Here is a 12739-nt window from a genome sequence, read left to right as displayed (position 1 = left end):
CTTAACTTCTATCCCCATCAGTGTGGATGATATGTTTGGCTCTTGGATTGATAGTTTTAATAAAACTGAAAAGAACCTGTCCTTTTTGGTTGTGGTGCTGTCATTTGGACGATCTGGAGATGTCGCAATGATTGTTGTTTTGGAACTGACAGAATTAATGATCCGACTAATGTGATTTTTTCATGTTGCTATTGGCTTGATACTTGGGCTATCCGTCAGAAAAAGAAGGAAAGAAATTTGGTGGAACAAGGAAGCCTCAAAATCAGAAGGATGACGTGTGAGATCTACAACAAGACTCGTGGTTGGAAGCCAATCGACAGACGGATTCAGTGAAGAGTCTGGTGTGTTTGGCTATTTTGGTTCATCATCATTATGTTTACTGTTATCCCCCTGCGCCTCGGTAGCTTCAGGATGCTGAAAAACTTTGAGCTATATCGGGGTTGAACTTGTTTAGTTTCGTGCTTCTCTAGTTTGATCTGTGTGATCTGTGTCTTGGGTCTGCTATGTGCTGATTCTGTGCTACTTCTGGCAGTTTGGTTCGTGCAGGTTTAATTTCGTCGTAGCTGATAGTTGTGTGTCTTGTCGGCTTTTAAATTCTGGTTGACTCTTGGATCTTGTAAGAACATGTGTATCTTTCTATTTCGTAATGAAATAGAGGGTTATCCCCTTTGTCAAAAAAAAGGAACATTCACTGAAGATGACGAAATTGGATTTGGGAGAACACACATCCAAATCTCCTTTGCAGTTACTTATTATATTGTCCGACAAGTTAGCTTGATTGGACGATCAGACCTAGTTTACAAACTAATTAAAGAACCTGGATGCGTGCATGATGATCTATGATCATGACCTCGGCGGTTTCTCGAGCAGCGCGGAGAGGTAGACCTCGTCCTTGGACTTGAAGGAGACGACCCAGCGGTGCTTCTTGTACCTGAACTGCAGGAACATGTACATGTAGTCGTCCAGGTCCTTGCGCGCGCAGGCGAACTTGTCCACCCACAGCAGCCCACCGGGGCGGAGCACGCGGTCCCAGTCGAAGAGCACGAAGTCCAGCAGCTGCAGGTCCACCCACCCCTCGAAGAGCCCCGCCGTGTGCACCAGGTCCATGGTGTTGTCGAACAGCGGCAGCCGCTGGCTCATGGTCGCGTACAGGGGCACCAGCCCGCGCAGCGCGATCGTCTCCGCGAACGGCGCGCCCAGGTTCATGGCCGCCGACACGATGGTCACGCCGCGCTCCCGCATGCGCGCCGCGAAGCTGCCCGTGCCCACGCTCATGTCCAGCCCGATGCGCACCTCGCCTGGCTTCGCCGCGAGCACGTCGTCGACGAGGAAGTTGGCGAGGGACGACGACGCGGTGCGGTTGGCCCACCGCTGCCTCTCGCGGTCCATGTCGAAGCACCCCACGCAGCGGTCGTAGCCGCGGCGCTGGTTCCTGGCGGACAGGCACCTGTAGCCACGGCAGTGGTAGTGGCTCCACCGGACGTTGCCGTCGTCGGGCAGCGTCCAGAGCGACTCGTTGACGGGCAGCGGGCGGCGGAAGAGCTTGGAGGCCGGGGCCAGGCAGCGGCGGCGCGGCAGCGGGTCGCAGCCGCCCAGCATGAGGCGCTGGCCCAGGTCCCAGTCGTCGGGGCAGCGCGCGCCCACGTCGTAGCTCATGTACTCATCCAGCTCCCGCCGCATCAGCACGCACGCGTGCCCCACGCTGCCGTACGTCCGGTTCGTGCCGTACACGCTGGGCAGGCCGTCGCGATTGCCCTTGGCCGTCACGTACTTGCGCGTCTCCTCGGACGCGAAGAAGTTGACGAGCGGGTCCATGCCGGAGGAGGAGGAGGCGTCGCCGCCGTCCCCTCCCTCGTCGGGCGGGCGCGGGATGCGGATCAGCCGGAGCGCGATGTGCGCGCTGTACAGCGGGTGGATGACCTCGTCCTCCAGGAACCGCCGGAACTCCGGCATCGTCATGTTCTCCTGCGGCCTGCGCCGGGCCTTGCTCTTCTTGCTCTGCTTCGCCACCTTCAGCGCCGTGGCCTCCAGCTTGTCCTGGAGCTCGGCGAGCTGGACCAGCACTTCGTCCACGCGGTCTGCGAGCGCGCGGACGTCGAAGCTGCTGGAGAAGCCAGCCGTGTCGTCGGTGTGGAACTTGCTGCTGCAGCGCGCGGGGTCGGCGACGGAGGCGAGCCCCGGGAGGAGGCTGTGGGTGGCGTAGAAACGGTGGAGGCTAGCCATGCTGATGACCACGACCAGCACGACCATCGCCAGCTGCATCGCCGCCATGAGCCGCGTGAACCGGCACCGCGCAAAGCACAAGCCCTCCATTATTCAGCAGGTTGCCGTCTTGGACGAGGACGACTCACTTCCTTTGGATCGTCCGGAGACTAGCTAGTTAATTGACGTGGCAAACTGAAAAAGTGATCAGTTCTTGATTAGGGTACACTCCACTGTGAGGCTCGGATCTCCATGCTTGTGCATGCGCATTGCTTGGACTCAACGCTGAAAAAGAATGCTGGTGGAGGAAGTTGACGAGACAAAGTCGATTCATTAGATACTCTAACTAATATTACGTACTAATCTTTAGCTTAAGTAATACCCAAGCTCGTGAAGCAACAGATTGCGGCCCATGCGTCTGCCGCTTTATTTTATCCATGTATTACTAGGTATATGTTCGTGCGTTGCTACATAATTAATATGTTAAAATATATTGATATACAAAAACATTAATTAGTATTCTTTACTTATGTTAGCATCACTAAAATAGATGTAAATAACTCTTTCTACTTAACCATTTGATAAGGCTCCTTTCTAGGAGTCGAAGCCTACCAATACACTTTTTTGTTCCAAATTATAGTTCACACCGTTTTTTAAGGAGTCATTTAGAACCTCTCCTTGCCTAGCCAAACCGACGTCGTGATGAGCTACTGCTTCCCATCCACCAAGGGGGTGGAGCTCTCGAGGGTGTTCGCGGTGGCCATGGTGTCGGTCTGAAACCCACCCTACAGATAGACAGCAACATCATGTCCTTCATTTGGGGGCAAGCATGACACATCTGAAGAATAAGACCTGGACTTAAAAATGACTGCATAACCACTACTAGTACACAGAGCCTCTATAGTGGCGGTTCTAGAGACGTTTGCACTGGCGTTTTTCAGTGCCGCCAATAATAGGGGCCAGTGGAAATCGTCATTTCCACTGTCGGTTATTCTAGAACCGCCAGTGGAAATGCTATTTCTACTGACGGTTTTTTTATTTAGCCACCAGTGGAAGTTTTCCCACCTTTTTTTAAATTTTCGTACTGAAATTTATATATATTTACACACACAAACATATATATATATATATTGATATTGATAAACATGTAGTATTGATATTAAAAGCAACATAAAATTAAATTCTATCATACATTTATATACATCAAAGTCTTGTTTACAACCATGTATGCATCACACATTATATACATCAAAGTTTTCACTAAAGCTCTAATAACTATCTCGGCTAAGAGATAGTCTACTAATTTCTGTTAGTATTCTAAACTCTGGCAAAGCTAATGTTCCGGAAGCATCATGATATTTCCCTTCTGCGGGAATGACCTCTTTCAATATGAATGTGCACAGGTCCTCAACTATGCCATACAATGCACCTTCAGTCAAGTTCTCTGGGCTTCCTTGTTGAAATTGTTGTAAAGGAAGTTTATAAACATTATCTATTTATACTCAATAATAACACATTTGCATCTTTAATGACATAAATACATACATGACTATTACTAATAATAACTTGCCAGGGTTCGTGATGTATCGTCCGTTCATTCTCATGAACTCGCACACGTAGAACCCACATAGGACCGATCCGGGTGGTTGTTTGTGGCACTACATAACGAGAGATTGGTTATTTAGTTGCAACATTGTCCTATGTACATACATGTATGATATGTATTCATAAATTCACATACTTACCGGCCAGTTATAATGGATGTCTAGTGGCACGCCTTTTTTGGACGTGTCGTACTTTCCACCTCGTAGCTTATAAAACCTAAATGCCCTGTGATCTCAAATAGAATCACCATGTTATTCTACAATTCTCATCGATATAAGTATGCATGCATAGAAAAGGCTTACAGCTCTAAGATGCCGAGGAATTTTGAATAGGCCGAAGGCTCGGTGTGCAATGAGTCGAGCACCAGCACCTTTCCAACCTTAGGATAAATGAAGAAGCATATCCAGTGGTCCCTGTACGAATCAAACTTGTGATACATGTGTATTGAAATTATTAATTTTATTTATGCAAAATCACACTTACTTAAAGTTGTACGGGGCCACTATGGATTCCCTGTCTTGAAATTGAAGCATTGCATGTCCTATGTAGGTGGCGTATCTTGCTTCAAAATCCTTCTTCAGATCCTGGATACGCACCTCAATTTCTTCGTCCGTTAGTCCCTGTAATGTTTCGTTGCCTTTTCCGATTCTAAAAGTGTGGTTATCCTCGCATATCTTTATTGGGTTGAGATACCCAACCCTTTTACTGGCACTAGCATTGGGATTGGTACCATAAAGGATCTCCTGCTGATCATGTTGCATTCTGCAACGCACACGTGCATGTCAGATATTGAAAATTTATACAACTCACTAATAATAACACATATATGTGGAGTATGAGTGACACTTACAATGCAAATATAGTTACAAGTTGCACGTCGAGTCTCTAAAGGTTCATCATTAACCACATGTCCTCGAATGCAACAACGGCTTTTTGATTTGAACCAATAAAAGCATGGGCTGGTATATTAACACTGATGGTGTCGATGCCAACTGAAGATGCCCGCATGTACCAATCATGCAACCTTTTAATATTAGCCGGGACCTTCCTTAGTTTCTCAAAAGTGAGTAGTGGTCTGCCCGACACATATTTTTTAGGCACGTTTTTATAATCTGCCTTAGTTGGCTTCTTTATCTTTGCGACCATTGCCTTAGCCTTTTTTGCGGACTCCTCGAGATCGGCCAAATCAACAGTGTCTGACGTGAGGCTCCGTCCAATCCCTTTCAAAAAAACGAGCTATGCCAGCAGTGGATTTACTCTTCTTTTTCTTCTCGAACGGGGACACTAATTTTGGTATAAAAACTTTAGATTTCTTTGATGGTCGTGGAGATGGCTGTGGAGAAGGTGGATCCCTGAAGGGCGATGTATGTGGCGGAGACGGTGGGCCACCATGAGGATGAGGAGAAGGAGGGTCAGAAAGAGGATGAGGAGCAGCATGTGAAGTTTGAGGAGGTGATGATGGATGTACAATAGGAACAACAATTTGAGAAGGTGGAGACGGTTGGGCCTGCGACGACGGCTGTCGTGGTGGATCAACCAATTTGACATCCCTTCGAGGCCAAAGGATAAAATTCTTGATAGCTTGTCCAAGTGTCTCGATACCTTCGGGCCCAGGGATGTATAGCATGTTGCCCTCGTATCCTTGGACGACTGTCGTCACTTCTACCCTGCAATATTCTTCTGGAATGTTGTTTCCATGGAACTTGCGTCCTGGGATCGCAAGGCCTGTGGCTACTTTCTTTGTACGCTGATTGTTAATACCATATCTTATAACTAGTGTGCATGCCACAAGCCTTGTGATGTCATCAACTGGATAGCGGACCTTATTTCCCGTTGACGCGACAGAGCTTGGGATGGTCGTACCCTCGGTGTCGGTGGAAGCCGACGTTTGAGCTGCTGGAATTATTTGCATCTGTGGAGTGGTCATCTGTTGAACAGACAGCGCACTCGCCATCGCCAATTGCTGCATCAATTCTAGAGGAGGATTCGGTAGCATTTCAGACATCAGGCCTTTGAACTCTTTCTTGGCCTCCTCCTTAAAATAATTCGCCATCTCTTCCTTGTATCGATTACGTTTCTTGTACAGACCTTCCCATTGTGGTCCGAATCCTTCCTTCCATCCTTCCTTAGATGAGATTCCTCGTACACGACCAGGATGCTCAGGGTTACTGAGACCAGCCGTTAGAATGTCTCTCTCCCTTTGCGGCTTAAATGTTCCTTGGCTCTGCTTAGCTGCAATTGCATATATGTTTGTTGCCGCTTCTTCGACAGTGGGATCATCAAAAGATACACCAGACTCAGTTTCCCTTGGTTTTCTAGCACGGATCCAATTAGCTGTCCTTTCACCAAGTTGCTCGGACAGCGTCGGCAACCCTGCAGCCTTCTTCTCGGCGTCTTCTTGTCTCCATTTAGAAACCTGACGCTTGTAACCACCTGTGCCAAGGTGGTGGTGGTATTTGTTCTTCTTAGATAGTTCCGAATTTGTCTCACTTAGCGATATGAAATCAGGGCAGCTCTCCAAGTCTTTATAATCATCACCAATTGAAGTCTTCTTTTTGGCTTTCTTTTGTTTCTTCCCTTTAGACACAGATGCAACACACTCTTCCTCTCGATAGTTTTTATTCGTCTTGTACCTACTTGCACCACACTTTGGGTAGCTCTCCAAGTCTTTATAATCATCACCTCAATAAAGGATGCAGTGATTTCTACACGCGTGGATCTTCTCCACGCCCATAGTGAGTGGACCGATTAGTTTCTTTGCATAGTACGTGTTAGCAGGCACTTTGTTCTCCTTTGGAAGCATGTCTGCGACAATACTCAAGAACGCATCGAAGCCAGCATCAGACAGACCATATCTAGCTTTTAACATCAACAGCTTTAACACAAACCGGAGCGTCGTGAACTCTTTGGTACAGCCCTTAGACTCGTCGTACAAAGGCTCTTCTGCTGCCTTCTTCAGGGACTCCATACCTTTCATGAAGAACATCGATGGATCTGTATGACGACGCAACATTGCCTCTAACAACTCTGCATCTTCCTCGTCCATAACATTTGGCAGAACATGGGTTCTTTCACGTTCATTTCCTCCAGCGTAACCATGATCAGTAACATTTGGCACTACATGTTCGCTCTGTGGAAGAGGTTGTTGTCTCTCGTGAACGAACTGAAAGTTGTCGTCGATGTTCGCAGGGTTTCCAGCTGTATAAGGCGAAGAGCTACCCTCTCCATGCTTTGTCCAAATTATGTAATCCTTCACAAATCCTCGGCATACCAGATGAGATATGATTTGTTCTGTGTCATCAAATACAACAACATTTTTGCAGTCCATGCATGGACAATATATGTGCTTTGTCTTTGTTCTCCAAGCATAGTTCGTAGCGACAACAATAAACCTATGGACCTCAGATATGTATGATGGATCTAGCCTTGATAAGTTATACATCTAGGATATCCTCTCCATCATCACCTGTAAAAAAAGTAACATAAAACACACAAGAACACAAATTGGCAAGAGAAACTGTCGGCGTTTCGAGACCGGGGGGTCCCCGAGCCGACGAGTGAGTGTGCTGCGTGCCCCAGCCCAGATGGGTCGAGCGCGTGGGCGAGCGCGAAGGGGGGAGAGGCGAGGCGGCCGGAGACGGGCGTGAGAGAGGTGGAGATCCCGCGGCCTTCGTGTTCGTCCCGCGCCCAGGTCGGGTGCGCTTGCAGTAGGGGGGTTACAAGCGTCCACGCGGGTGAGGGAAGCGAGCGGCCCCAAGAGAGCGCCTGTCTCGTCCTCGTCCCCGCGCGGCCAACCTTCTCTGAGAAGGCCCTGGTCCTTCCTTTTATAGTCGTAAGGAGAGGATCCAGGTGTACAATGGGGGGTGTAGCAGAGTGCTACGTGTCTAGCGGTGGAAGAGCTAGCGCCCTAGGTACATGCCAATGTGGCAGCCGGAGAGGTCTTGGCACCTTGCTGGCGTGATGTCGTGGCTGTCGGAGGAGCGACGGAGCCTGGCGGAGGGACAGCTGTTGGAGCGGTCGAGTCCTTGCTGACGTTGCCCTGCTTCCGTAAGAGAGCTGAGAGTCGCCATCGTCACAGAGCTTGTGGGGCGCCATCATTGCCCATCTGGCGGAGCTGGCCAGATGGGACGCCGGTCTCGTTCTTCGTGACCCGAGTCGGCTCGGGGTAGGATGATGATGGCGCTTCCTGTTGACGTGGCGGGCCTGCGCCCTAGGTCGGGCGACGTGGGGGCTCCTCCGAAGCCGAGGTCGAGTCTGTCTTCTGTTGCTGAGGCCGAGTCCGAGCCCTGGGGTCGGGCGAGGCGGAGATCGTTCGGCCGAGGCCTGGGCGGAGTCCGAGCCCTGGGGTCGGGCGAGGCGGAGTTCGTCGTCTTCCGGGGCTGAGCCCGAGTCCGAGCCCTGGGGTCGGGCGGAGCGGAGTTCGCCGTCTTCCGGGCCTTAGCCTGAGTCCGAGCCCTGGGGTCGGGCGGAGCGGAGTTCGCCGTCTTCCGGGTCTTAGCCCGAATCCGAGCCCTGGGGTCGGGCGGAGCGGAGTTCGCCGTCTTCCGGGTCTTAGCCCGAGTCCGAGCCCTAGGGTCGGGCGGAGCAGAGTTCGTCGTCTTCCGGGTCTTAGCCCGAGTCCGAGCCCTGGGGTCGGGCGAGGCGGAGTTCGCCGCGGTGCCTTAGGCAAGGCTTGACTGCCTGTCAGACTTACTCTGTCGAGTGGCACTGCAGTCGGAGTGGCGCAGGCGGCGCTGTCCTTCTGTCAGACTGGTCAGTGGAGCGGTGGAGTGACGGCGGTCACTTCGCCTCTGCCGGGGGGCGCGTGTCAGGATAAAGGTGTCAGGCCACCTTTGCGTTAAATGCTCCTGCAACCTGGTCAGTCGGCGCGGCGATTTAGTCAGGGTTGCTTCTAAGCAAAGCCAAGGCCTCGGGCGAGCCGGAGGTGTGTCCGCCGTTAAAAGGGGGGCCTCGGGCGAGACGGAAGTCTCTCGAGGTCGGCTGCCCTTGGCCGAGGCTAGGCTCGGGTGAAGCGTGATCGAGTCACTCGTGTGGACTGATCCCTGACTTAATCGTACCCATCAGGCCTTTGCAGCTTTGTGCTGATGGGGGTTACCAGCTGAGAATTAGGCGTCTTGGGGGTACCCCTAATTATGGTCCCCGACAGTAGCCCCCGAGCCTCGAAGGGAGTGTTAGCACTCGCTTGGAGGCTTTCGTCGCACTTTTTTGCAAGGGGACCAGCCTTTCTCGGTTGCATTTTGTTCCGGTGGGTGCGCGCGAGCGCACCCGCCGGGTGTAGCCCCCGAGGCCTCGGAGGAGTGGTTACACTCCTTCGAGGTCTTAATGCCTTGCGCAATGCTTCGGCTGGTCTGGTTGTTCCCTCATGCGAACTGGCCGTAGCCCGGGTGCACGGTCGGGGCCCAAGCTCTCGGGCTGGTATGTTGACGCTGTCAACGGTTTGGCCGGAGCCGGGTTTGCGAGAGCAGCCCCCGAGCCTCCGCACAGGGCGAGAGGACGATCAGGGACAGACTCGGCTTTTTTACATACGCCCCTATGTCGCCTTTCCGCAAGGAGGAGGGGGGGAGAGCGCCATGTTACCCTCGATGGGCACCGAACATGGTGTCTCCGGTGAGCTGCAAGCGGGTAATCCGAGTGGACGTCCGTGCCCCGTTCGTTGGGGGTCGGCTAGGGGCCCAGAGGCACGCCCAAAAGTACCTGCAGGTGATTTGCCGGACCCGGTCCCCTGGCGACGGGGTCCGAGGGCTCGATGCCTCCCTCCGATGGGATTCCGTTACAAGATCGTTCCCGCTGGTCTCGGAAATGTCCTAGGGTACCTCGGGAGCGCAGCCCGAGCCTCGGTTATGTATCGAACGAACCCCTGGTCATCCCTCGCTCGGCGTCTGAGGCGACTGTGAACCCTTCGGGGGCCAGCCTTCGAACCCCTGATCAGTAATGGGCGTGGAGCCCGAGTAGCCTGAGGCGGCCATGGTGCCCTTCGGGGGGCTGGCCTTCGAACCCCTGACCAGTAGTGGGTGTCGGGCCCACGCGATCTGAGGCGACTGTTGAACCCCTCGGAGGGCCAGCCTTCGAACCTCTGATCAGTAGGGGGGGGGCTCGGAGCCCGGTTCCTTCACAGAGAAGGATCCTTTTCGGGGTATCCCCCTTTCCCGGTCCCTGTTGCAAGAGATAGAGAAAGAGGAAAAAAAGGAAAAGGATACGAAATCGAACGACGTGGCGTACCTTTTTTGACTCGGTTATTACGGTGAAGACGAAGCGTCGTCCGCTTCTCCTGCCAGAGGCGCCGCGTGTCCCGCCGCGGAGTTAATGCGACGGGGCGAGTGGTTGGCGGGGCGGCCGTTGCGCTTGCGCGAGCCGTTCGAGGAACGGCTGTTTCGCCTCGCGTTTTTTGAATCCCGCGTCCGGTCCGGGCGGTGCGCTGGAAACGGTTTCGCCCTGGCCTTCATATACTCGAGAGGGGGTCCGGTGACGGTTCTTTGCTCTGCTTCCTTCCTTTCCCTTTAGGTTTTCGCAACCCGGGAAACTTTAGTCGGAGAAGAGAAAAACCGCCCTCCCTGCCCCCCGCGCCGCCATCTCTTCCATTTTGGTGATGGCGGATCGAGTGACCATAATCCCCCCGCGCGATCCGTGGCCTTTCTCCACGGTGACGGCGAGCGATCTGGAGGAGCTGGTCGGCGAGGGTTTGCTCCGCCCCCTCACCGATAAGCAGCGGCCAGAGTGGATTCCTCCCGTGGGCGGAGCCGCTCTGTCCCCACCGCCGGGGTACGTCGTGAGCTTCGTCTCCTTCCATGAGCGGGGATTCGGTGTGCCGACGGGCCGCTTTATGCGGGCCATCCTGTTCCACTACGGGGTGGAGTTGCACAACCTCTCCCCCAACTCCATCTCGCAGGCCGCTATCTTCGTAGCGGTATGCGAAGGGTACTTGGGGATCGCCCCCCATTGGGATTTGTGGACTCATCTCTTCCTCGCCGAGCCTTTCGCCTTGTCGACGGGGGAGAGGAGGATCCGTGCATAGGTGCGGGCCGGCGGCTGCACTCTTTTGCTGAGGCAGTCACGGGCGTTACAGTACATTCCTGCCATTCTTGCGTCCTCAAACAAGGGGTGGCAGCGCCGGTGGTTCTACCTCCGGAATGACGGTGAGTTGCTCCCACCGTTCTCCCAGCGAGTAGTTACTGCTGCCACCGATGCCTGGCGCCACGGGACCCCGTACGAGAGGCAGAAGAATCTCGAACCCCTTCTCCAGGCCCTGAAGGAGTTGCGGGAGGGGGGACTTACCGCTGCGGGAGTGATCGCTGCCATCCACCGTCGGAGGGTGCTTCCATTGGCGGAGCGGCGGCTGCCACTCTGGGAGATGACCCCGGAGGCTGACTGGGAGGGCTCGCGAATGTCCCCTGATCCTCTCCCCTTCAACGCCCTCCAATGGCGGGTGTCGGCTGCGATGGGGAAGCCGGACCCCCACGCATACTCCCAGCTTCGGATGCGCCCCGACCAGGGGTGTGTAACTTTGGTGAGTGTTCGCTCCTTCCTTCTTCGTACATCGGGTCGCTCTGGGTCCTTATGATCGGGTTTCTTTCTCTCCTCCTTTTAGGATGTGGGGTGGCACAAGCCCTCCCAGCCACGGGTCCCGGAGGACGCGGTGGACCGTGCAGCGCGGCGGGTCGCCGCGGAGGAGAAGAAGAAAAAGAAGGACGCGGAGAAGGCCCGGGCCCGCGAGCGGAGGCGGGCTCGGGACGCCTTGGAGAAGCGCCATCGCCAACAGGAGAGGGAAGGACTCCCGAGGGAGCCGTCGCCGGAGACGCCCGACGACGACGATGACGACGATGATGATGAGGAGGACGACATGGCCGCCCGTCTCGGCCTCGGCCCCGGCTCGGGTGTGGCCAGGAGTCGTCGAGCCAGCCCCCGCGCGGGCCGACACCATCAGTCCCCGGAGTTGGGGCGTCGGGGTCCCAGTCCGAGGCACGGGGGCGACCCGAGGCGTCGCCCGTTCCCTCGGCCGGAGGAGCTGAGGTGGCTCCGGAGGGCCAGGTCAGGGCGCCCGCTCCCCAGGGGCCGCCGCTCGTACCGGTGGCATATGGGGGTGACCCTCAGGTCACCGCGACCGCGCCCGGGCAATCTACTCCCCGGGCGTCCACGGCGAGGGTGGCGCCGAAGATGCCGACGAAGCGGACCTCGGCGGCCGTCTTGGGAGCCGGGATCCAAGAGACCCCCCCCCAGGCGCGGTGGATAATGGCCCGAAGTGGGTGAGTATCTCGGAATGTCTTCGTCTTGGCTTCCCATTCATATGTCTCGGCCGTGATCTTTCTTTCCTCCTCTTTTTTTATCCAGCAAGCGAAGTCATGGCCAGACCGACCTGGCACCCCGGAAGGCCCTCAAGACGGCGCCGGACTGTGTGGCCAGCGCCGCCCCGGGCCTTGTCATTCAGCCGACCCTTTCGCGGGGTACTTCACCGCAGGGGGCTCGGTCATCGCCGGTCTCTGAGGAGCGGGCTCCCGAGGCCGGCTCGTCTGCCGAGGCGGCCATCGTGGTTGAGGAGGCGGCTGACGCCAACGTGGCCCTGAGCCCGCCTGTCGTGCCGGCCATGCCGGCGCCCGCCACCGCCGAGGTTGCCGCCGTCCCTGTCGGAGAGCGACCAGTTGCCGCCGGCGTCGGGATGGCGGATGCGTCGGCACCCAAGGCCTCAGATGAGGTGGGCGCGGACGCGCGGTCCGTCCAGCCGGGTGACAGCCTCATCGCTGTGCGGCGAAGCCCCGATACCCGGCGCCCGTTGCTCCGATTCCGGACCCGCGAGGCCTCGGACCCTGTCTTTGTCCTCGACGATGAGCAGGAGGACCAGTCCTGGGATGAGCTCCGCGAGTGTGCGGAGGCAACGGTGGGGTCGCTCCGGTCGTCGCTGGAGGTTTTCTGCAGAGACGTCCCCAAAATCCTCCAGGTA

The 12739-nt window shown here is 55.0% G+C and overlaps 1 protein-coding gene across 1 annotated transcript; it reads right to left on the bottom strand.

The window, feature by feature from the left end:
* Positions 1 to 714: 714 nt before the first annotated feature.
* Positions 715 to 2310, bottom strand: LOC100382943 (S-adenosyl-L-methionine-dependent methyltransferase superfamily protein). Its single transcript, NM_001175628.1, has one exon. The coding sequence runs from the start codon at positions 2269 to 2271 to the stop codon at positions 844 to 846; it is 1428 nt and encodes a 475-aa protein (NP_001169099.1). The 5' UTR covers positions 2272 to 2310; the 3' UTR covers positions 715 to 843.
* Positions 2311 to 12739: the final 10429 nt, after the last annotated feature.

Source organism: Zea mays, chromosome 6 (genome assembly GCF_902167145.1).
Source record: "Zea mays cultivar B73 chromosome 6, Zm-B73-REFERENCE-NAM-5.0, whole genome shotgun sequence".
NCBI lineage: Eukaryota > Viridiplantae > Streptophyta > Magnoliopsida > Poales > Poaceae > Zea > Zea mays.
This window is presented reverse-complemented; position numbering and strand designations above follow the sequence as displayed.

Bases quoted from the DNA above. Each gene is read 5' to 3' on its own strand.
- LOC100382943 (NM_001175628.1), bottom strand. From the start codon at position 2,271: ATGGCGGCGATGCAGCTGGCGATGGTCGTGCTGGTCGTGGTCATCAGC.